Source organism: Rhipicephalus sanguineus, chromosome 4 (assembly GCF_013339695.2).
Source record: "Rhipicephalus sanguineus isolate Rsan-2018 chromosome 4, BIME_Rsan_1.4, whole genome shotgun sequence".
NCBI classification, from domain to species: domain Eukaryota; kingdom Metazoa; phylum Arthropoda; class Arachnida; order Ixodida; family Ixodidae; genus Rhipicephalus; species Rhipicephalus sanguineus.
This window is the reverse complement of record NC_051179.1, coordinates 15,430,429-15,456,015: the sequence shown is the minus strand read 5'-3', so window position 1 is coordinate 15,456,015 and position 25,587 is coordinate 15,430,429. Positions and strand designations below refer to the sequence as shown.

The 25,587-nt window shown below is 43.3% G+C and overlaps 2 protein-coding genes across 4 annotated transcripts; one reads left to right on the top strand and one right to left on the bottom strand.

The window, feature by feature from the left end:
- Nucleotides 1-922: 922 nt before the first annotated feature.
- On the bottom strand, nt 923-18,080 carry LOC119389462 (transmembrane protein 248). 2 transcript variants are annotated; one of them, XM_037656741.2, is made up of 8 exons: nt 18,011-18,080; nt 15,088-15,245; nt 13,798-14,134; nt 10,652-10,802; nt 7,918-8,083; nt 6,394-6,516; nt 3,494-3,531; nt 923-1,557 (listed from the first exon to the last, which is right to left on the bottom strand). In XM_037656741.2, exons 1-7 carry the CDS (start codon nt 18,063-18,065, stop codon nt 3,511-3,513), a joined length of 1,011 nt encoding a protein of 336 aa, XP_037512669.2. In that variant the 5' UTR covers nt 18,066-18,080; the 3' UTR covers nt 923-1,557; nt 3,494-3,510. The 2 variants fall into 2 exon arrangements, with proteins under 2 accessions (XP_037512669.2, XP_037512670.1); XM_037656742.2 differs by lacking the exon at nt 18,011-18,080 and adding an exon at nt 17,569-17,810.
- Nucleotides 18,081-18,177: 97 nt separating this feature from the next.
- Nucleotides 18,178-23,134, top strand: LOC119389460 (T-cell activation inhibitor, mitochondrial). Of its 2 annotated transcripts, XR_007415692.1 has the most exons (3): nt 18,178-19,239; nt 20,523-21,412; nt 22,668-23,134. XR_007415692.1 is itself a non-coding variant. In XM_037656736.2 (2 exons), the coding sequence occupies exons 1-2, from the start codon at nt 18,188-18,190 to the stop codon at nt 20,959-20,961; spliced, it is 1,491 nt and encodes a 496-aa protein (XP_037512664.1). In that variant the 5' UTR covers nt 18,178-18,187; the 3' UTR covers nt 20,962-23,134. The 2 variants fall into 2 exon arrangements, 1 of the variants encoding a protein (XP_037512664.1); XM_037656736.2 differs by having other exon boundaries at nt 20,523-23,134.
- Nucleotides 23,135-25,587: the final 2,453 nt, after the last annotated feature.

Genomic DNA, 25,587 nt, shown 5'->3' with positions numbered 1-25,587 from the left:
GGTTTCTAGATAACTATTTCACGCGCACAAAAATACGTACATTGGCCAAATTACTCAAGAAATAAAGCGCAAATAATATGACTGCCTTATGTGCAGCTAAAATGTGCATGCCCTTTGGATCAACGTATTAGGACAGTTGGAATGAAACATTTGATACGTCACGTGTTGACCAATCACGTAGCGAGAAAACATAGCTAGTGGGTGGAGCTACAAAATCACGTGTTGTTGTGGATGTTTTTTCCGCGGCACGAGCATGACAACTGGCCGACCTTTACCCAAAAGAAGTTGTTTCCGCTGTTGGACCCGTCACCAAGGGGTGATTTGGCTATCGAACAAATCCAGTGGTCCCGCGGATACGAGTGGCCGCAGTGTGGGAGGCCGTGCAAGCGTAGGAAGTGAGTCCAGGGCGTGAAAAGCTCGCCTTAAATGGGGTCATGAACCCTAACCGGAAAGTTGCGCTTGGGATATGACACGCAAGCTGCAGCTGTAATTAGATTCAGGACCGGATAGAGAACACGTTGAACTTTGTGCGTTGGCACACAATATGGCCTCTTCTTTTTCAAGTCGTGCAGCCAAAACCATCGGCATATTTTGTTCTCGTATCGCTGCAGCGTACTACGATTAAATAGGGCCGTCCACAGCTGCTTAGGGCTAGATATTCGATGTCGTGGCACTTTGTATCGCCCGTACGTAGTAGTCGCACCGGATGTTGCTTTTACGGAGCCAAGTTTTAGAGATTAGTTAGAACGCCTGATACATGTGCATTTTTTTCCACAGCCTCTAAATAAATTTTGTTTTCCATTGTTGCGCGTCCTGTATTACGTGTCACGCAAGTTGAGATTTTTTTTTTTTTTCTCTCTCTCAATGCATTACGCGCCGTGTAGCAGTTTTACTCGCTGAAATGATGAGTACACAGGCGATGTTCAGTACCACTGGATTTAATGGTCCCTCTGCCCTTTTTTCTTACTCCCTGCACGCTTGAACAAGCCCTTGGCAACATATTGACAGATCGAAAAAAAAAAAAAATCTTTATGAACAGGTATTTGCAGATTTTCCATGACTTACAGGAAGCAGAAAACTGTACCAGTTGTACAGAGCCAGGTCGAAAAGGTTCCTTTCCTCACTTGTTACACAGCACCTCTCCAAGGACATGCTGATGCAACTTCCACTGCTCATGATGGTTGAGATTACAGGTGTCCGGAGTGTCCTCAGTACCACGCAAGTAGCACACACACTTTGAACATATGGTGGTCATTTTGTGGGTACACAAACTTATGTGCTCGGCTGGCTTCCAGCTTTCTTTATTCACAAAACAAGGTAACCACCTCCACAGTGTGCCCACAATCACATTTCTGGAGAGCAACCAACAATGTTCGCTGTTCTGTGATGATGCTGCTGTTGGCACACAAGCCAACCTGGTGTGTGGTGAGAAGTGCAGCTTTCATCGGTGCAGCGCCCGGTATAGCTGCTTGGCATACTTGGTAGCGCTCTTTGGAATGTTGCAAGTTGTGTCTTGGTAGGCAAATATTGAGGCTTGTGTCAAACATGTAGCACAACCTGTAGGAAAGCAGCATTTTAGTTTTCATATAGGCACTACCTACTTTGAAACTTTGACGTACTACAAGGTGGATGGAAAGTAACTCCCTATTAAGAATTGTTTACAACTTCTACAATACTTAACCATTTTTAATGAAACAAAAATCATTCTGTTCCTTCCATTTGGAGAATTTGTTACATATCTAGCTAGAAAATGCAGACACTCATATATTTTTGGTATTTCTGTTTTCTTGTTAGTGGTCCAGTAACAGCTATGCCCCAAGTTGATTTTTCTTATCTTCTACTATCACCATATGCACACCAATTATCTGTTCAGCGTGATATTTCCAACAGCAAGTTGCAAATAAACATCCATCCCATCTACATCTGTGTCCTGTGTTATATTTCTAGAACATGCAGCAACTCGTCTCAAAGAGTGGCTGGCATATGGTGAAAGAAGATTATGGGAACTCCGTCGTGGCAGGCGTTAGCTTCCTTTTAATCTAAATCAGCTGTTAATTATTCTTCCTGAAAGCTGGATGTTATGTCAAATGATCGAGTCAGTAAAATGCAATCCTTCTATGAAATTCGAGCAACAACAGTGCAGTAGTAAGTGCTTTTTTTCTGCGATGATAAGCGAGATATGCACGTCTCTTAATGCATATTAACCATCTGTGTATAGAACACAAATGAAGAGCAACAGCAACAAACCAAACGTGCCAGAAAAATCAAGCTGACAAATAATTTCAATTTTTGCAGCAGATAATGCTCTTCTTAGTTGGTAATGCGAGATTGACCGCTGTGCAAGCATGCTAACCTGTCAAATATTGTGCGCACAGGAATATTACCACCTTTTCTGCAGTGCGAATAACTTTAATTGCAGGTGTACATGATATATTTGTATACAAGATAAAGGAGAGCACACTTTAGGCAAATTGCGATTTCTACATATTTAAATTCAAGTAAAACGCACAAATTCTTTTATCAGACAACTGCTGGACCAATTAGAAAAAATATTTATTGTGCTTCAGGGAGAAAGTAAGATTCTAATGACTTTAGTGAACAGAATCTTGATTTGAGGTCCCAAACCCCAAACATACAAAAACTGTCCAGAATCTTGAGTTTCAAAAAGGTAAAGGCACGATGTAGATGAATTCGTAACTGTGCGCCAAAAATGGATATCACAGTTCTGTAAGCTGCATTTGTTAGAGCAACACAGAGAAATCTGACATCTGAATTTACAGCTTACATAAATTTGTTGCAATGTTTTCAAGGGTTTCAAAAAATTATTACTCGTAGATTATTGGTATATTTCACAGAGAGTCTATAACACATCGATTCTGGTTCACTTTAGGCATTATGTTGATGGTGTAACTTGCGGAGCTATAATATCGCTTCTCATTGCTAATTTTAAGCCTGATAGTCTAGCTTCTTCAATTTTGTAATTTCTGACAAAACACTTATTTTAGAAATGATGGTTTAAATAAATCTGCTTTGTACAGTCGCTGCACTAACGTTTTTCTCTAAGTGTAACTAACATAATTAAATTTGGAGCAATGGTTACCGAGAGAAAATATTTCAATTCCCATGTATTTAGATAGGAGCACCTGAGCTTTAGGTTGCATGCAATATTTCTACAACTTAATGTAATGAATAGAAATGCTCTGTGCCGGGGATGCGATGCGTTTAACTGCACACCAATGGATCCTGACACAAGATGGAAGGGAAAGTGACTGGAAATTTTTGTGATATGCTTCATCAACAAAGAATGAGCTCCTTTGTATCCCAGACATTTTGAACATTCTAAGACAAAGGTGTTTTAGAATGATTCAATCACAGCACACAGGAATTCAAGAAATTTCACAGTGAGCAAAAAAATATATGGAATATCGGTCATTCACAGGTGGCATGCGCGATCTGCACTTGCAACAAAAGGAAAAAAAAAAGGTATACTAACATGCCTCTGCAAGGGACCTAAAAGTGAAGAACCTTTTGCTGCAAAGAGAAGTAGTAAACTCTAATCAGACAGCACAACAGGCACAAAATTTATTAATGCGGAAGCCTTAATTTTCTCATGAGACACTGGCCTTTTCAACATAATGTGGCGTGCAGTACAAAAACCCATGTGATTTTGGTGTGTATAACAAAAAATCAGTTTGAGCTGGAATTGCACCGATGTATTCTGCGTGGCAGTAAAGTATTCTGCCACATAGCCACGCCAGTGCTTGAAACCACTTTGGAGGAAGACCCCTGAACAGTCGTCACGTCGGGCAAGGAATCACGCTAGCAGATGTAATATTGTGTGGCAGAAGCATGCAATCGCATGAGGCATCACACCATGTGAATTGTAAAACAAGTATGTGGTTAAAAGCTGGTGAACATATTGCATTACAGATGCATAGTGGGTACTTTGCAAAATGATGATGAATTACAGTACACCAGATGGATTTTGCCTTCGAGTTGTCTTAGGCAAATGCATAAGGGACCTTGCGAGTTTTTTTTTCCTCTGGCATGAATGAACGTTACAGGACTGTTGCACCAGATTACAAAGGCTGATGTCGCTGTTTATTCATTCATGTCTACCATTTATTCTACCTCAGCTAACAATATAGTATTTACAACAGCCCAGGGGGGATTATGGCAGCACCCAAGACACCCGCGTTCGAAAGGTGCAATGTTAGTGCCGGTGTCAGTTGGTTCTGGTGGGAGAGGCCACATGTTTTCTGGACATCGATTATCATGGACGCCTTGTGGACACGCGTTTTCACCAACCGAGCCAAGTAACCCTTTCGCATTAAAGATGGCAGGCTTGCGCAGAAAACGCAGCAGGGTCACAGCATAGGAGAAGCGGCCTTCATTGATCCCGTTATAAACTCTCTTAGGGCACCTATTGCAAGTACAGAAGTACACATTGCTGGGCTAGTCAGTTCATGTTTATGTACCAGTCACAAAAGTATGACTGTTTTTTTCGCAAGGAAGTAACGAGGGAAAGGGTCAAGGGGAGCAAAACCGGTCGAAGGTTGCCCTCCCCTTGACCCCTTCCCTCGTTATTTCCTTGCGAAAAAACAGCCATACTTTTGTGACTTGTACATGCACTGCAAGTACAGTTGCGAAGTACCCATAATGCCATAAATCATCATCATTTTGCGAAGTACCCACTACATATCTGTAAGGCAACACATACACCCACATAGCTGCACACCTTGCTGACGTTGTGACTGATGATGACGACGAATTAGGGCTGAGTCCTTTGTAAAGGATGGGAAGCTTTAATTTACCCACTCGTTAAGCAATTCACATGGTGTGACGCCTTACACGGTTCTATGTATTTGTCACTCAACATCATCTCTTAACATGACTCCTTGCTGAACACGATGCCAGACGCCACGGTGGTCTAGCGGTCATGGTGCTTGAGTGCTGACGCGATTGGTCGCGGAATAGAATCCTGGCCGCGGCAGGTGCATTTGGATGGAGGCGAAATGTTTGATGCCCACGTATGTCGATTTAAGTGCACATTAAAGAACACCAGATGGTCTAAATTTCCGAAGACCCCCACTACAGCATCTCTCACAATCATATTGTGATTTTGGGACGTAAAGCCCCAACAATTATAATATTATTAACCAACATGATACCTGTATAGTGTCTTATTCTGAAGAATCTTCAAGCACTGGCATGGCTCTGTGGCAGAACACTTGAGTGCCAAGCAGAATGCCTGGGTTTGATACTGGCTGAACATAGTACACCGGTGATACTGCATGACATCGCCATCAAAATCAGCTGTTGTGAGTTCATAACTGCTTATGCTGTAAGAAAGTAATTTCAAAGGGGCCCTGCAACACGTTTTGAGCAAGGTCAGAAAATGCTGCCGATCGGTAGTCGAGGCTCCCGTGAACACGCGAGCCAAACATTATAATAATACGCAGCTTGCGGCCTCGAATTTACAATTAATTCTCAAAATAGGCTAAAAGTCACTTTCTTTTCTCTCTACAAATGATGCCATACACCCAAATTACTGCGTCATATACCCAAAGTTACCGCCATTGGCTGATTTGAGCATCATAAGCTGCTGCATACATACCGTGGCCGCCATGTGCCCGCACGTGCACTCGCGATCAGACTCAAAGTAAGCCGCGCATTCGAAGAAAAAAAAGGAAACAAATTGCTCAAGGTCATGGCGCGCACTGATGAAGGGCTGCATCTTCTCGACCTCTTGTCGACGCCCTCCCTACGTAGCTTTCAGCGCTCTCGCTGCTACAAGAGGAGAGAGAAAGCACTATAACTCCGCTCCTACTTGACGAATTATAAAAATTTTTGTGGCATGTGATTTGTGAAGCATCATGCTCTAATAGTGAGACTATGTCATTATAACTCATAAATGTGTTGCAGGTCCCTTTAAAAAGTAAAGTGTACAGAGAAAGTTCACAAAAGCAAAAAGCATTGAAGATGCACTAGTTCTGCTCAGCTCAACAAATTCAAAAATATGTTTATCCTCTTTAAAAGCACACTATGGAGAACACTCCATTAACCTGCTAGACAAAACGTTGGGTATTACCTAAGAGTGCTGGCTACCACAACATGACAGATTTACTGCCATATTAAGCACATGCCAAACACACCCCATAATTACAGGGAACGTACCCTCTTCACCATAACATAACGCACTCAAATGCCCTGCCCTCCCATCTTGACTACACCTGAGTGAACTTGAATATACAGAGAAATGGGCTCAGCATTACAAATGGGCGCACAGCTGGACTCCAACAGCAATGGCTTTCTGAGAGGCATTTAAGTAGCTCTCTCTCACTCAGAGACAACAGTATGAGCAATGTACACGACACAACACAGCCTTCCCACCTTCTCCAAGGTCACCTTGTGGAAGCGCCCACGAATGATGGCATAGCAGGCCAGTGTCATCACCACGAAGAAAAGGAAGTAGCTGGTGTGGATCAAATGTAGGTTGACTAGAGAGCGATCACCCTGTTTGAAAAGTTCGAGAAGAAAAATGGGGAAGTGGTGGCCATCACCAATCAATCCTTAAAAGCTTACGCATGCCAACAGGCTTTCATATCACTTCAATTCGTCAATCCTTATAGGTATGGTGAATGTTTTGATGTGAAAAGTTGTCAAGTTAAAATGGAAAACCTACTGCTAATGCAATCACTCAAGCCCTTTTTCTGTTCTCAGTGCTTTAGACGTACTGCCAAGAGGACGCTACATATTCCCACATGCCATATCTGTAGCGAAAAAAATCCCGAAATATAAAATAATGCAGATGCACATATTATATGCAGCTACATCCCTAAGTATGGCTGTGTAGCAACACAGAGCATGCTGCCATGAAGCCATACACAACGGCCAAATTAGCTTTGCATTGTCATGCCGCCACACCACATATGAACAGGTATAAGAGCAAAACTTGCATTCCGTTTATTAAAGCACTTCTCGTGGTCGAGTCTTTACCTGTGGCAGAAAAGGTAATTGCAGAAAATCTCCTTTGGTGAGAAGTTTTACCAATTCTCTGCGGTAAGTCACAGCGTCAGTACACACATTATAATCTACACCTATAACTGATAAGAAAAAGGCTTGCCAAACTATTCAAAGAGACTGACAAAACAATTTTTATGGCACCTGTTTTCTTTAGTGCAACGAAAAGCTTACCGGCCAGAGTGTCTAATTATGGAATGGGAACATGGAAAACACTGTGAAACATCTATAATCAGAATTTTTCTATCAGGGTGAAAAGTCGTACACACAACAGATGCTGCAAACAGCGGTAGGCAAGCGTGGCAGCAATTTGTGTTCGTGCACTGCAGTTTGCTGCACATGTGTGAGCACTGAGTGCATGCATCACAGCTCGGCATGTTCTACTAGTTGCCGCGAAGGCAGTGCCGCTTCTCAGTGTCAACCCCTTTTCACTTCGTAAGCAGCATATAACAGAGTGGGAATGGATAATATACATGCTCTAATTTTGAGCACTAATTGTAGTGTGCTTAAAAGCATCAGATTAAGTATAGCAAACGGAACGACTCCATAATGCAGCATCAAAGCACTTCTGCTAAGCTGTGCGACATACAGAATTTTGTGACTTCAAAACACGACTTAAAAATATAATCCTACTGAAATCACAAAAAGGATGCTTAAATCTTTTGCTATAATTCATGGTCCTTTTATTTACACCAGGATCTAATCGCACGATCTGGAACAGCAACAAGTGCCACAGAATTAGATTCGCTTTTCAGTTTGAGCATTTTCAGGTTGTCATTAGCTCTTATGAAGTGGTCCAAATCAAAATAACCTGCATATGTTTGATATGCCCAATGGTGGCAAAGGATGAAACTTTCCTATCAGCATTTCTGGGGCCACACAGAGGCTGCTTACATAAGAGAGCATGACAGTCAGCTCTGGGTTGGGTTTGTACAAGAAGCTAGTCCAAATGCCTCCACTGCAGTTGACACGGCCTCCCGTGTCAGCGGCTGAACGCTGCAGAAACACCTGCCTGCTCACTGATGGTGGTACAGCCTCCAGAAAGCACCTGGGTGGCCGCCTGTAGGCATGGAATGAGACGTGAAAATAACATCAAGAGTGACGGAATAGTGCGAGAGTGCCCGGCTCCTCAGGTGTAACACACTCGCTACTTAAAAAAAAAGTATACTTTAAAAGAGTTGACTGGGCTAGTTGGTATTTGGACATAGAAACCATCGTGAGTAGCGCAACGAGACAGGACACCAGAAAGGAACAGATGAGCACAGGTGGCTGTGCTCATCTGTTCCTTTCGTGTCTTGTCTCGTTGCGCTAATCATGATGGTTTCCAAAAAAAAAAGGCCTGTGCAAATATCACTTTCTTGGTTCAAAGTGAAGTCAAAGCGAGTGGTAATTAGTATTGAATAAGTTGAAAGCAAATTCGAATATTAGCACGATTTGAATAGTACAGAGTAGGGTGCATGCTCATAGCTGTGAAATACGTCACATTTCAAAATTTGCAATTCTTAGCCCCATATAATATAACAGGCTTTCAAACTAAAAACACAGGGTGCAATGTGCTCTAGAAATGTAGACCTTTGGGTGAGTTGGCGATGCATACTTCGTAAAATAAAGCGCAATAAACGGGACAAAGAAAAAAGACACACTTCACTTTACCATGAAGTGTGGCTTCACAGCAGTGCAAATTACCCCTGAATATGCTGTTTCACGGCATAGCAGCCTGACGCTGCAGTGAAACCACCTCTTCAAACAGGTTACATGCAGTAAAATTCGTTTATTTGTTTGTTAGAATACAGTCAAAACTCAACCTAAAGAAAACCAGTTTTACAAATTTCCCGATCTAATGAAGAAATTTCCATTCTCCAGCAAATACCCATAGGGTTCGGTGTTGTCCTCAGCCCGATTTAATGAACTAATTTGGCCACAAAACCGGATTTAACAAAGTTTTCCCTAAAATAACTGAGTGAAAAAGACGCGATTTCCTTGTAATCTTGACCACGACATGCTGTTATTCGAGCGTGAGCTCTAACGCTATAGCGTTACCATTTCCTCGCCCTATGTACCGCCCTAGGTTTACTTTCACGAGGTTGCACGCCACACCCATGCACGGAACAACGGACTCAGCAGTCGGTAGTGCTCTTACATACTGGACAGTACACAAAAGGCAGCGGTGGTTGCTTTCGTTATTTCATGGTTTATGTGATAGGCAGCACTGATCCTCTCCTCGCATCTTTCTCGCTTGGCCTGCACCTGCAATCACTGTATTCATTCTCCACGTTATTGCATATCGGTAGCCTATCATAGCTTCACGTGACCATCTACCTGGCCTGAATCGCATGTACATGGTGTTCCCTATGTCAGGGCCACCCTTGGGCCGCCCCCACGGACTTTTCAGATGCACAGGCACGGGTTGCTGCCAAAAACAATGCCGTGGTAGCTTTAGGGTGTCGCTACGCTACATTTTAGATTTCGGAGAACCGAAAAATGGCTTTCTCAATTTTACAAAATTTCCGATCACATCTCTGGTTCACTTCCTGGTTCAATGTGAAGCCGAAGCATATGGTAATTGGTACTGAATAATTTTGAAGTGAACTTGAGTATTAGCATGACCTGAATAGTACATGGCAGTAAAATATGTCACACTTCAGAATTCACGATAGCCCATATGAGCCCATATAAAATGCTTTCAAAATTAAAAAGAAAAAATTAATTGGAGTGCAGGTTATATGCTCATTTTATCATGAAGTGTGGCTTTGCGGCAATGCGAATTTCCCCTGAATTAGCTGTTTCACGGCATAGCGGCGCGATGCTGCAGCGAAACCACCTTTTCAGTCAAGGTACATGCAGTAAAATCTGTCTATTTGATCGCCTAGAATAAAACTTTTCAAACCCAGTTACGCATACAAACGATAAGATTCCCTCACAGCGGTTCATGCCAGTGATAAGCCGATGCAGCAGTTATCGCTTGTGCTGCAGCAAGCAACAGGTTTGTCGTTGCACAGCCACCACCATCGTAGCTGTCCTGTCGCCTTTTAAGCAGCAGCACACATGGCCGAATGCTATGCTCATTTGCAGGTGTAATTTTAGGGAGCATTGCAATTACGGTGCACAAGCAGCCATGTCAGTGGTATTTTTCTGTATTTGACAGGCACCTGCAGTAAGTAGAAAAACACAAATAGTACTTAACAGACAAACAGTCCGAAATTGTCTAATCATATGTTTTGCAAACCGATCTACAACTTTCTAATGAGATTTTCTTGCCCAGATTCGCTGCTTTAGATGATAATTAATCTCAAATAATTAAGTAATTAAGCAGAGCACAAAGAATACTGTGACTTACTCCATGCGATAGTTGGCAACATGCATTTGGTCGTGTCGTCATAGAATGCATCGGCATCTTTTTAAAATCAAGCTAGAGTTAGCTAGGGCACCCTGTATATCACATGCTCGCTGGTCACCACAGCGCCTTACTATCTTGCAATGGTCACATAATACATGACAACCACAAATGAAGCCACATGCTGTTACTCATTTTCTTTGAACATGTACGAACCGGTCCCAGTAAGCACTCATGTGAAGCCTGAAAAGACTAACTCAACAATGTGGACCGCAAAAAAGCGAGAAAGCTCACTTAGTCTTGGGCATGAGGTGCGATGGTCCCTGCAAAATAATGCAGGTGTCCGTGTCCACATGGCAGTGCTTTCCAGCACAGGCCGCTGTGGTGTCATTGATGCGCGGCCACAGGATCATGGTGAGAAGCAACTGCTCCTTTGCTCGTTTACCTGCACGAGGAGAGGGACATCATGGGCATAGAAGAATTGCAAAACTGAGCAAGGTAATTTCCATTCACTGAAAAAAAGTGTAGAAAGAACAAGATACAGTCAAACCCATCTATATGGAACTTGCACAAAAATGGGAATTAGTTCGATATATCGTATAATTCGATATAAACCTTTTAAAGAACTTGCCATGTTTGCGATGCGAATATCGGTGCACAAGTTGGCTTCACGGCACTGCTTTACGATAATGCCAGAAAAGCGACTTCACAACAAAACATCTTTTTTTTATTTTGTTTTCTTTTGCGCGGTTAGTAGTTGGTGGTGCGAGTTATATGTAGGGGCGTGTTATACACGAGAAAATACAGTATCAATGCAAACAGCCCTTCTAAAAAGCTACTCTTTACTTATGCAGATCGCTGGCATTTCACTTTTTAGGGAAAGCCAACTTGTGGTGTTTCGCGATCCCCGACGTTCGATGCGTGAAGTGTTCCGGCTATTTTTATTCGATGTAGCCATATAGGTAGTTTCCTAAGCATTGACGTGAAAGTGTTGTCGTATTTCAAAATAGTTCTATCTGAGTTTGATATAGATGGGTTTTACTGTAGACATGAAAGTAGACCAACAAGTGCTGATTATGAAGTAGGCTAACTGAAGTGAATCTAAATAAATAAATCGCTGAGGCAAGTCCAGAGATTTTTCAGACAATACTGTGGCAAGGATTATCTGCCTGCACTTTAGTACTACAGTTGAACCCCTCAATAATGAAATCACCAGGGTAGCGATTTTTGTTTGTTCTCGTGAGAATTTCATTGTCACGAAAATAGAAAAATACGCACACCAATTACTTCAGACAATGAAAATTTATTTAAAGAAGTTGCTGATTTTGCTGTATTTCCCATCACTTTTAAAGAGCTTGACAGCTCTGGCTTCGCGACTCAATAAGCTTAAGTGTATTCGCTGTCAAGAGAGGGCAAATACATTGAACTCTATGGACGTTCGCCGGGGATGGCAGATTTCTTCATTGCCGCAAGAATTTCGTTCTTGAGGGCTTTCATTATTGATGGGTTCAACTGTATTACTTAGAGCAGAAACAGTGAGAGCATGAAAATACTGATTCGTTCAAAAGGAGCTTGAAAAACTAGCAAATAGCACATCCTTTTTGCGTCAAAAAGTTGCTTGAGTGAGTTATAAGTTAGTTTTGCTATTTAAGAAATGCTAAACTTGTAGCATTTACATTAAGTTATTTTCATCTAAGAAAACAAATAACAGAGCACAGTAGAAACAAGTCATCCAACTGCAGAAGCCACACACTTTGAGAACTGGCATAAGTAAAGTTTTTATGAGCTCGCAAAACAAAGTGGTGTGTCATTATAAGAAATGCACAATGAACTGCAGCTAAAAATGCATCCCATAACATCTATCAAGTCATGTTGGTGTACCTCGACAGCAAAATTAGGGCAACATGTTCAAATGATCATTTTCTATGACACTGAAGTCCCGTCATCCATGCACCGCTAGCACTTTTGCTACCTAGGGCCTTTGGTGTGCCCTACTGTTCTCCAATTCGTTGGTATACCAGTTCCATGCTTCTGCTTGCTGGATTTGTGTTTCCCATGTCTTCTTTTTCATTGCTGTTGTTCACCTGTGTGCACCTTTATGCAGCAGTGCACAGTAAGGAGTGTTTCAGAATACGGGAGGATAACATTACTTCCATTTGAAGCAGGGATATTGAGAAAACAATTTTCGCTTGATATAGAACTTTAGGGAACAAGCAAAAAAGGAGTGTACTTGTGTTTATTTCGTTCTAGTGGCAGTTCAGAGTGCAGCAGCAAAATTTCTAGTCGCTGCCGCATGTGGGAGAGTCACGTGACCCGAGCAGAAACCTCGCGTGATGTCATACATGACCAAAATTTGAATGAAAGAGAAAGGTTCTGCCTGGTGTTGCATAAGTATCACTATTTTGCCAGTGTTAGTGATTGGCCTGTGTTACTAGAGGACCAGTATCCTACGCCATAAGACTTTGCGGTTTTTACTATATTTTACCAGCATCACTACTGCCAGAACCAGAGTTGACAGTAACGTGCCGCCCTACCAATGAAGTCATATGTGATGTTTCTCCTCAAGTCATGTGATTTTTGTGTCACAAAGGCACTCTTGAAAGGCCATCCAGTCGATGGCCTTCAAAATGGCACAACACTATCAACTCAATGGAGTAGCGGCAATGCTACATGGCAGCTTTCAACGGCTGTTGAGTGGTTCAGGCATTTATTGCACAAATTGTGTGGCCCTGCAGATCTTTATTTTCGTTTTCAGTACCAAAAGTTAAATAATATAAGTCCACTTGAAAGCACAAATATGTCTATTACACTTGTTTAAACATTTTAATAAATTGTTTATACCTTTTTATACATACATGCTTAGTTTTTAAGTTGTTGAGCAGCAAAACTAGCAATGTTTGCACTTTCTAATGCAGCTGCCACATGCTCTCAACAATGCATGCCCATGATTTTTGTTGATAATATTTATTAATTGACTAATAGCACTAAGGCATACTATTTTTAGAGTACAATGGTTTGATTTTTTTGTTTCTATTCGTGAGTACAAGCACACTTTGAATGAGAGGGGACGTTCGGACTGCTTTTGCTTCTGTTGCTCAATGGCCATCGGGGTTTTGACAGAGTTGTAGTGTGCTTCGTCGACTCTATAGACTTTTGACTCGCGACCTTCGAAAGCGCCCATGTAGCGGTTCGAACTTTACCATTGAGTCAATGGACTATCAGTTGGAAGGTCTTCCAAACACTCCTGTGACATGCGTATGACTCTCCCACAAGTGACAGCATATGGAAGTTCCATTATTGCACTCTTTGGAGTACAGAGATGTGCATTACCCAGCTGCTCCATTCAGCAAAGAAAAAACTGTGAAATAACAAAACAACTCTTTGCCACAGGTGCCTGAAATATTAAAACTGAAATTGATTTCAGCACATGAAATTCTCACCTGAAAATCCCAGCATGTATCCCCGAGCATTGCCATGCCAGAACACAGGACTGGACAGGGCTTCCCGAAAGAACGTCGCTGGAACAGCCACAGCGACTGTGACATTGGGGCTGTCATCCTTGGGGTCACCAGAGCCCAAGTCGGGAAGCAACGCACTCAGACTCTTTGCTCTGTCCACTGCCTTGACTCCCGGTACATCCGCAGTTGCATTAGAAGTGGTAAGTGGGGCCGCCGAACGTTTGCTGCCTCCAAATTGTAGCCCCCCGCTCCCAGGATTCGACTGAGGTCCGACACAGTAGTGTAACTCGGAGAGATGTGTGAGAAACACGTTCCAATCCTAGAAAAGGCAACAAATTGAATAAACAGAGAGAAAATCTCAAATAGCAGCAGTGAAAAACACATCACACCTTGCATACGTTGGCTGTAGCAGAGTTAAAATGCATGCAGTAGATCTACTGCTGCAACAGAATGGGTACAAAGAGAAAGGAGGTGTCACGTGCAGTAGTGCAAAGATGGCGTATGATCATTGCTACATTAAGGTGCCATGGGCATTGTGAAAAGCTGCACCTTAGTTCAATCTGTTCGACTACATCTTATTTCTAACAACACTGCGAAATTGGCAAACAGGAATGAATATTTCCAAAAGAAAGTCCACAAGATGGTGCAAGGTGAGGTAACAGAAAAAGAACTGTAGATGTGCTACAATGAATATAATCACGGCTGTTGACAGCAATGATTAAAAAGTATGATACCTCGCAAAATTTTGCAGAAGCCCATTTACCCAATAAAATATTTATCTTCACCACGGTCACTGTATCAAGACTGCTGTATAAAAGCTTGTGTTAACACATAAACCCTTAGAGGTGTCTACTGTTATACTAACAGCATAATGGCATAGCTCTGGCAATTCAGCGCATTTCTTGCAAGCTCATATGGAGTGCACCTCAACACAATGTATTGCAGAACATACCGTGTTTTCTCGCATATAGTCCACACCTGCATAAAACCCGCACCTCTAACTTTAACTCTACAAAAAGGGAAAAAGCTATGCATGTAACCTTTACATATAACCCGCACCCCCACTTTTTAAGCACATTTTCCCATTTTTTGGTGCGGGTTATATGCGAGAAAATACGGTAAGCTTGCCAGCAGTGCAAACAGCTGTTCAGAGATCGTGCATAGGTGCGGCTTATCCGTACATCAATGTGTATATTGTGAGAGACTTGAGCTCATTGTAGGGCCAGGTTTCATCTCAGAAAAAAAGAAGCATGGAAAAAACACTATAATCACCATGTCAATGTCTGGATTGGGCAGCTCTGTGCCTCCAATAATGTAGGCCAGCACAATCATTGTAACTCCAAAGGCCAAAAGGCACGAGCTGAACACCAGCAGCGGTGGATGGCTGTGGGCGAAGCCACGCAGGTTTTGTACTACTCCCACAGTCATACCTGAAAAGGCGGAATGGAAGAAAGTAAAAGGAGAAACAACTATCACAACCAAAGTTCAACGTTTTATCATTCAGTATGTCTTCTATTTCACCATACTCCAAGGAAAAAAACTGTGTGGAGTGACAAAGTTTGCATTAGTCACTATCAGTAGGAGAGAGACGACTAGCGCATCACAAAAACACTTTGTGCAGGAAGTTGTTTGACTTGTCACAACTTGCAGCAACAGCTAAGCTACAAGAGTCTTAAAGCAGCACTGACACAAAATTTTGAAGGCGAGATAACTTGTGGGATAGATTTGTGCAGACACACGCGTATCATCAAGATAATATGAACAGCTAATATAGCCAAAAAACATATTTAAAATCAATTTTAAGGTGCCTGTCGCGCAACTGCACAACATCGACACCAACATGGTTTTAATGTAGACAACCATAAGCCACCTGCATCACGAGTTTGCGTTGGCTGCCATGATCCTTGCAAGCACTCTCTCCTAGCAGACCTTTTCAACGGAAAGAGAGGGCAACTCCTTTAAGAACTTGCGCGGGAGTGCAAAGGCTGTGCATTTTTGGGGGGTCACGCATATTTACAACATCCCAAGAAGCCTTTGTTGAAAGGAGTTGTTGAGGCAGCGCTCACGTGAATGCAGTTTTGTGTGCTCATGTAGCTATAGCTATGTTTACATGAGAACCATTTTGGGTCCTGCCTCACTTGGCATTTTTTGAAATCAGAACTGTGACTGGCGCTGTAAAGCCGTCTCCAAATAACTAACCGTCGCACACTCGAGCAAATGAGGTTTTCAAGCCGTACGTGATAAGTGGGTCATTAGCTACTTATTGTAATAGAAAAAACAAGATGTCAGATTTTTGTGTCAGTACATCTTTAAGGTAATGTGCTTAGATTAATTTTGACTATCTTCGAGCTGATGTGTGCCTGAATATATAGGCACACTTGCATTAAAATGTACGTGTTTGTGGCAGCTATGAAATGACCGTACAACCTCTGCTAATCAGTGGAGCACAATTACCACTGAGTCAATGCAGCTGGGAATAGATCTAGGTGTCTAACAAATTTAAAATCAAACATTTACATGCTCAGTTTATCATAATATAATCTGAAAAGTGTTGCTGATTGCAGTGAGTATATAATGATTTAACGTAAACGCTTTGCAGTGCGAGATCTCCCCACCCCTTTTATTTTACTATGCGATTTTATTTCTTGCGCCTTGAGCAAGTAGGAAACATTGCAATGCCAAGAACTAGTGGCAGAAATGTTAAACGTCACACCAAAGGTAATATAATAATTGTTGGGATTTAACGTCCCGAAACCGCCATATGATTATAAGAAACGCCATACTGGAAGGCTCTGGAAATTTCGACCTCCTGGGGTTCTTTAACGTGCGCCTAAATCCAAGTACACGGGCCTCGAGCATTTTTGCCTCCATCGAAAACGCGGCCGGGATTCAATCCCGCGACCTGCGGGTCAGCAGTTGAGCACCTTTACCACTAGACCACCGTGGCGGATGACATACCAAAGGTAAGTGCCACGCACAAAATAGATTAATGTGCACTTTTTACAAGAAGGCAGGGCAACGTGAACCCATACATCACTACAGCATTATACGTACTGTATGATAGCAACTGCTACTATTTCTGCACATCTATCGTTAATTGCACTAAAAACATGCATTCAACAACTAGTTGTGGGAAATGGGAAACTGAATTGTCCAGTACAAAGAGCCTATTGAAGAAATGAAGTGTACAAGAATTCCACACTAAACATACGCAGTGGCACTTGTATTGATTTGCCTAACGAAAATACCAACAAACGAAATTTTGCTCCTCCACTTTATACTTTTTTACCAGAAAGTGAAGGTAAAGCTGATAGTTTGCAGTAACTACATATACTAGCACACCTCAATGTTAAGAACGCGTGCGTACATAACGCCAATACGAATGTGGATTCACTTAACTAAATCTTAAAATATTCATTTTCCTCAAAGCTCAGAAGTAGAGTTGAGCCCAATGCTTATGCAGAACTTATGCTTACACATAGAGCAAGCTACAAAATAAGTTGGCTGTGCTGTATTCGATGTTTCGACATAAAGCAGTCAGTCGTGTGGGCTTGTCATGTGCAAAGGAGGTTTGTCATAAAATGTCGAGGTATATACATAAAATCACGGGAACAATGAATCTCAGGACAAGATTTTTTTAAAGTTTGACTGCAACTGGTCAACTGTGTCACAAACCTGTTGCGCTGCTGCGCAAGATCGGGAAAATCTTATGACGAGATTGCACTAAGACACGGTTTCGCGCATGGTTCTTACCTCGCGAGTTTTCCTAGCGCTCACAAAAAATGCCACGGTCGCACATGCTCGCTTTGATGTGAAAAACAGAACTCCTAAATAACAGTTCACATGTTAGGTCCACAATGTTTGTTCAGACTTTTCTAAACACAATATAACTGCAAAGCAAGGCCGAAACTACGCGTCAACCTGCGTCAACTACGAAAACAGAAATCAAACCGAGGCGATCTCCATGCGAACGTAGTCGGCTACAACTTCACACTGAAATGACTCATAATGGCTAATGCAACTCTACGCCCATTTTACACCACAAATTTGTGTGCAGTTCATGGTATTTTAACTTTAGGTTGACATAACCTAACTGTCATTTATTAAGTTCATTTGTCTGTCTCTTACTTGCAAACCATATTGCACACACGTTAAATGCTCGACCATAACATTATCATTAGAGTCGAGGTATTACCTGGCCGAGCCAAGACGAAGAGTGAATTTGTTGGCTTTGTTGGTCTGCTACGCATTCGGGGAACAATGAGAAGGCTGACACTTGACATTCGCGCTTCTGTCAACGTAAATAGGAGACCGTGACGACCGACACAGGTGTAGACTAATTCAAAAACTAAGCCACAAAAAGCCTGCCAGGATGTCGAGTAATGTCCTGTGGGCGCGGTCCACGCCGTGTTTAATGCGCTGTTCTACCTGCGTTCGCTGGTTGTCCGGAGATGCTTCAAGGGCGGTTACCTGGAACGCTGTCTCGACAGCCCTGCGTCCCTTCTACTTCATCGTGCATCCCGACATGTTCTGGAATCATCCCGCTGAAAAACAGACGAACGAGAACTCCCTGAAACAACTCAACGCTTACATCGAATCCCTGTTGCAGAAGCAGACGGCGAGGCCATTGAACCTAAACTTCTATCTGCGTGATACAAAACCCGCGACCTTGCCTCAGCAGCCGTTCAAGAACGTACAGATCAAGCTCGCTAGTCAAAACGTCCACGCTACCGTGCATAACGTCCTAACGTCGTGCAGCCTTCCTACTGATAACCTTGATTCGCTTAATCCGAAACCGCAATCGAAATCAGCCAGTGGCAGGCCGGAGCACAGGCAGTCACCGACGTCTGCAAGATACGAATACGAGCCTCCCGTGAACGATGACTTCTTTTCACGTCACGAATGGACGGTGGATGGCCGACCCGTTTATAATCTGGAGAGGTTCTTGCGCGAAAACATCAACACCGCTCGCGAACGTTCGGCTGCGAGCGGCCCCGCTCGGGAAGAAGCGTTTCGCCTATCCAAGGAGACGGTTGCCGAGCTGAGCCTCGAGGACCTTCGCTGGGAGTGTGACTGGGGATCGGGTCACTACCGCGGATCTCTCGAGAGCTTCCGGCGACTGTGCCAACAGCACCCCGAAGTGGCTGCCAGCATACGCGGCCGCACGCTGATACTTGGCAGAACAACGGGCGTCTCGCTCGACGGCCACATCGTGCTGAGCATCGAGGACGTGCGCCACAGTTGGCTGTCGCTGCTACGTTCGCTGGCCCGCTACGACGCTTACGTGAGGCTGGTGCCACCCGCCGAGCGCGCTCTGTCGGAGGCGTTACGCGGGATTTGTGTCGAACACCGCAGGTTCAAGCCGGCTGTGGCAGCTAAGGCGTATTTGCAGCAGCTGAGCAAGCTAACTATGGCGCTGCAGAGGTTCGTGTTTCCCTGCAGGCTCAACACGATTAATGCTTCGTTGAAGTTGCATGTACACTCTGCTATAAGGTAGATACGCTGTTTACGTGCTGGCAGCGAACATTTCAGTATAAAAGAGGTACCTTGTGCAGTAGTGCCAAACAGGAAAGGCAACACATTGCCTTGCCCTGTTTAGCACTCCTCATAGATCGAGCTAAGTTAATGTGCCAACAAGCTTAAACTTCAATCCTACCGAAAGATGTATACTTACAGATAATGTAATTGGATGTAGTATGTTTCATGTACCGTATGTAACGTCAGAAAATAACACATAATCATGTCACATAAAGGCATTGCAAATCTCTCGCAGTACTTGACTGAATGAGCGGAGTGACACATTCCATGCAACCAGCGGCCGCAGTGCACAGGTGGCAGCCGTGACTGAAGCACAGTACATTGCACACAGAAAACACAAGGGTGCACGCATAATCTGCAAGCTGATGTAACCTTACATCCACAAGGTTGTAATAAATAACACTTGTTCTGAGGAAATTGCCTCAGTTAAAAAAACAACTACACTACAGCTCCTGCAGAATGGAACTTTCAAGATCGCACTATAACAGCTCATCCACAACATCGCCTGCTAAGTATGAAAAGGAGTATAGTACAAGTTATGCTATACTGTAGCAATGTCTTTGTAATTGAAAAACGAGTTGAATGCTGTTGTGCCCAATTCATTGTTATCTATACTTCAAAGTAGGGATTCAACAATGTAATGCAGAAGAGCAGTTCGATAGAAATTTCTAACGGAAGGCTCAAAAACAATCATGGTATATCCGTGAAAAATTGTTTTTTCAGAAACCCCTTTGATAGCTCATCCAACACGTTTCTGGAAAAAATGGCCATGGTCGAGCTTAACTAGTCGATGCTTATGTTACCTCTCCTCACACTGACATGGACGAGCTGCCTTCGTCTTGATGCTTTGCCATGCTCTGGTAGACGGCGGTGCACATCCTGCTAGGCAACAAAAGCAGGAGCAAGTTTGTTTGCATGGAGGAATTGAAACGCATTGGCAAGAAGGGCTCACAATAAAAGACGAGCCATTTCTGGTCAGAACTCAGAATAACAGCGTGGCATGAAAGGGGTTAAAAGAGATGTGTTTCTTTCACTCTGCTGGCCTATTGTAGCGTGTAGAGACTGAATAGGTATTTCTTTCCAATTATTTCCATAAAGAACAAGAAATATGCTGGGATCTACTAGTCGTTGATTGCAGGTAACATGAGAGAGTGCTGTTCTCGTTACAGACACATCTGGATCAAGGGCCTCCCTGGCGATTGGCCAGCACGTCTCACAGATCACCAGTTGGGTGTCGAGTGTGAAGCAGGCCCTCTAATGCTGTCCCCTACGGGACAGTTCTTGGCTCCGGCCTCCTGCCCACCAGCGCTCCTCGTGGATTTTATTGGCTCACGGTTGTTTACGGCAGAACAGAGACGTCTCCTTTACATGAGCCAGCGGCGCACCGAAACACTACTGCATCAGCTGTGTGTCGAAACACTAAATCTGGAGTCGCTTTCGAAAGAAGATGATGTTACGCCAGATCGGATGACGCTTTGCTGCGAGCGGCTCCTCAGGGCAGCCTTTTGGCTAGAACCATTGCTAAGTGGCTGCCGTCTCCACGTGTCCCACTACTGCAGTGTCCTTCAAGACGGCCTCATCTGCCTACCCTGGGACTGGCATGAGTAGTGGGAATGGCCTCTGCTAAGCACCATTCAATAGACTGCAGCCTAGAAACATGTCACAACAAAAGCCATAGGAGTGTGGATGACACTGCAAGCTGTCATGAATGATTGTTCTTGCTTGAAACCATGGCGTAAACACTCCATATTTGGAAGTGAAAAGAAGCATGTCTTGTATCAAGTGCTTTCAAGCGTAGTTCTAGGTTTTAATAGGTTGTGCATGTGCTGGCTGTGTAAGTGTGGCAATGGTTAATTTCTAATTATGTTGTACAAACACGCCAGATATAATTGAGTATCTGCAGGGTAGCAGGGATTGAAAAAAATGTCCCTTATGCTTTTCTGGGTTTCATATGATTGCAGCTGCGAAGAGCTACATAAGGAAATGATGTCTATAAAACTCAGCCGTACTATGTGTACTATGCACGATAGCAAGCAGTCAGGACAGGCAGTTATCCAGTGTCAGGAGTGCACTTAACTGGGCTGGTTGGTACATGATTAACAAGAGAGCAAACAGCGCAAAACACGGGACGGAGAAGAACGACAGACACAAGCGCTTAACTAACAACCACTGGTTTATTGCTTGGGTATGCAATATATACGGAAGCACTGCACAGAAGAACAACAAGAACACAGTAACTGCGCAATGCGCAAAGAGGGTTGAGTTGAGAAGTCATCATAATAGATGCGTCGGCAGAACAGGCTGTCATGTTTTGGACAAGTAATTGAATTCGCAGTTGTGTAGATAAATTGAAGGAACAATCCTATCCTTCATGTCAGCGCACTCTAAACCTGTTAAGAGGGGTATTGCCGTCGCCTGCCTAAAAGCGTCTCTGACCCGCTCGTGCCACCACCAGGTAGTGGGTAGCTTCGAGCACCAGCTGCAACGTCTCAGCCATGCTGGTTATCCCCAGGAGCTGCTGGAGTGTGTTGCCGAGAGGCTTTTGGTGAGCTTGACAAGGGGAGGGTCAGCACACGACAAAGAGGATCAAAGGCCTCGTGCAGGTACGGTGGTTATACCTTATGTTCACGAGGTATCGCACAGGCTGAAAAAGGTTGCTGGTAAGATTGGTGTACGCGTTGTATTTAGTGCAAAAAACAAACATGCGGCACTGTGCCGAAAAGTGAACAAAGGGGTCAAGAAAGATACCTGTGAGAAAAAGCACAGAAAGCACTTTTTTGAATGTAGGAAAGCTGTAGTGTACAAGATTCCATTTACGTGCGGAAGATGCTACATCGGCCAAACCGGCCGATACTTGAACGACCGGTTACGAGAGCATGCGTACTCACTTAACGGATCAGTGCCCAGTCATTTAGCCCAGCACTGCAAAGCATGTGGCTGTCAGCCAATTCTTGAGCGGTGCACCATTTTGGAAGCGCACAATCAGCAAAGAACACGAGAGGTTAGTGAAGCGCGCCATATTCATGCACACGGAAATGCGTCCGTCAGTGTTCCTTCAATTTATCTACATAACTGCGAACTCAATTACTTGTCCAGAACATGACAGCCCGTTCTGCCGACGCATCTATTATGATGACTTCTCAACCCTCTTTGCGCATTGCGCAGTTACTGTGTTTTTGTTGTTATTCTGTGCAGTGCTTCCGTATATATTGCATATCCAAGCAATAAACCAGTGGTTGTTAGTTCAGCGCTTGTGTCCGTCGTTCTTCTTCTCCGTCCCGTGTTTAGCGCCGTTTGCTCTCTTGTTAATCCAGTGTCAGCTTTTTTTAGGGGGAAAAGTTTGCACCTCTGCTCAGCAAGTTGTTAATAACTACATGTATTAATCCAGTTTACTTGCAGCATGTCCCCATTGTGATGCACTCAGGATTTATAAATGCAACTTTCATTAACACATACATGGTTAGAGAGAAAAAATGGGAAGGGAATCCATTTAACCTTCCGATTGGTAATCCAGCAAAAAAACCTGCTTGGCATGAAAGCTTGTTTTCGCACAAGTTTTTGTGCACAAATGGAGCTGCAGTGAAATGTAACTAAACATTGCTCACAGCTCTGTGTGATATGCAGGACTTTAGCAGTACTACAGTTGATGCTCAGAAAACTGTAAACAAAGGCAAACATTTTATTTATTAAAGTACATGTTTTACAAGTGTGAAAATGCACGCGTGTTGGATGATATGCACGAGAAATATACACAAATAAAAGATCCTTTTGGATAGATGCACACAGGGCACAGCGCTCCCGATTGCGTGACCCACAAAGATTAGTGATCCCTCTTCACTAAATTATGGGCTATTTTCAATAATTTTTCAGGCATGTATATCTCATACTCTACATCAAATTATCAAGGATATGTGAAAGTAATGAGACGCCATCTGTGAGCTACAGCCGAGAATAATAATCTGAGCTGCATGCACGCGCAAGGTTGTCCATTTTGTAATGAAAAGGTGGGGGTTTAGCCACAGCCCCCGCCTCCCTCCCGGTGGTCAAGTCCGAAAGAAAATGAGCTTTACAATGGATGCAAAAATGAAAATGAAGTGATGACATGCCTCTCACAATGGCCTGCTTTTGGTCTCTGGCTTTCCAGTGGTAAAGGTGGGAAGCAAGCAGTTTTTGGAATAGTACAACATTAGGGGTCCTCGGCTACTATTATCGTCAAAAACCTGCATGGCCATAAACGCGTATTTTAAAAAATGACGGGACAGATCCGACTGAGTAAACATGTGGAGTACACTTGGTGCCACCCTTAATAAGGGATCAGGGTAGGGGGGGGGTGCCCCTTTTTGTATGCACCTCTATGCTGAGCTGCATGCATCTATTGTCCTTGCACAACACAAAGACTATCACTCTTGCCATGAAACGAGACCTGAAAAGTGATAATGTGACAAAAAAGAAGAAGAAAAGAAATGCTTTAGGTGGTGTTTTCGCTTCGCGCTCCTGCACCACCTTCCTGCGACGTCATAGATAGTGAATGCAATTATTGGGACTATGATTAATTTTCCCTTGGTAGAGATTAACTACACAGTGTCTTAAATGTACAAAAAATTAAACTGGGCAAGCTTCAACAATATTTACTGCACAGTAACAGCTCCAGTAGGAGAAAATACATTAAAATCTATGATGCGGTATTTATGCACTGCTGGTGATGGGGCTCTGGCATGAAACTTGAAATGGGAACACTTGTCTTTAATTTATTTTCTTGATAACAACCCATTGCCGCTAATAATAAGAGTCTTTATTGAGTACCTAATCATTTAAAGCTAGTTTATCATTTCTCTTTAGCGTCTGTATATGGCGACATGTAAGCACCTCAATGCAAGTGGCATCTGCGTAAATGCCTGCATCACAAGCTGCAAGACTGTCTTGTTTTACAGCTGTTTTATGCTTGATCATCTGCTCATTTACAAAACAAAAGTGAGGTTCAGATTGCAGAAGAATAATCCAGGCAAATGCACTGCAAATGGCCAATTTTAACAATGGTGTGATGAACACAGTTTTCTTTGTCACAAAGTGGATTTAGCCACTCAAACAGAGTTCTTCAATTGTTGCAGGTGAGAAACTGCGTTCCGAAATCTGGACGTGCTCACGGCTGATTCTGCAGGGGCCTGCAGATTGTCATGCCATCTGGGAACAGCAATACTAAACACAAACACACCGCTGCTCTATGTCCTGCCATGTTTTCAGTAGAATGCAATGGCAGTCATGGCTCTGTGCAATGTAAAACACAAGATATAGCATTTATTAGCTTGTTTTTTTGGTCAACAGATGACTCGACAATCAGCAGACAGACCCCCACGATTTCGGCCAATGGAGAGTTTGGATTTTGATACATGGAGCCTATGGGGAGTTTGCAATTCATATGATTGAAGAACTCTGACTTGAAATAAAAGCCTACCAAATGTACCCACATGACCTATGTTGTTCAATGACTTCAAGCTGATTTTAAAAATTTTGTGACTTAGTGGTCATGAGCTCATAAATTGGAATGGGAAGATTAGGTGAAAGAAAGCTGAATGCTGACCTCAGGTGTAGTTGCACAATGAAACCATGTCAGTGCCACCGCATTGCTCTTAAAAAAAAACAACACAGTTTCGCTGCAAAGGCAAAGCAAAGAATGTGATAGCAACAAACTGGAATGTTATAGGAAGCAAAGCTAAGGAGCATATGTTGCGGGGCTAGTTGGGAAAACATTATTTGAGAACTTGAAACTGCACAGGGGACGAGACACAGAGTAGAAGAAGACAGGACGAACGCAGACTAGTCTACATTCTCTGGTGTCTCTTCCCCAGCGCAGTTTATGTTCTCAATGTGAAGTAAGGCTAGCAGCTAACTCCTTTAGCATCCGACCTGGCATAGCTTAACAAAACGCCGGTGTAAGGAAACGCGGCTGCTGCCACAAGCGAAGTGACGTTCGTGCTGTCTATTGCTTCAACGCAAACTCAGCCGTGAGAACACCGCATGCACAAAGGTATAAGCCACCTGCTGATCTCTATCGAGGTGGGTGCACGCGACCGTGTCCGGCATGGTTCCGGTTCCCCTCTCCTTCAGCTGCAATCACCGACTCTCCTCGCACGCTTTCACTCGCACATAGAACAAACAACGCGAGAGGCAATGTTATCGCCCTTGGACTTTATACAGAACCTCACCGCTATGTTGACAGCAAAAATGCACCTGGAG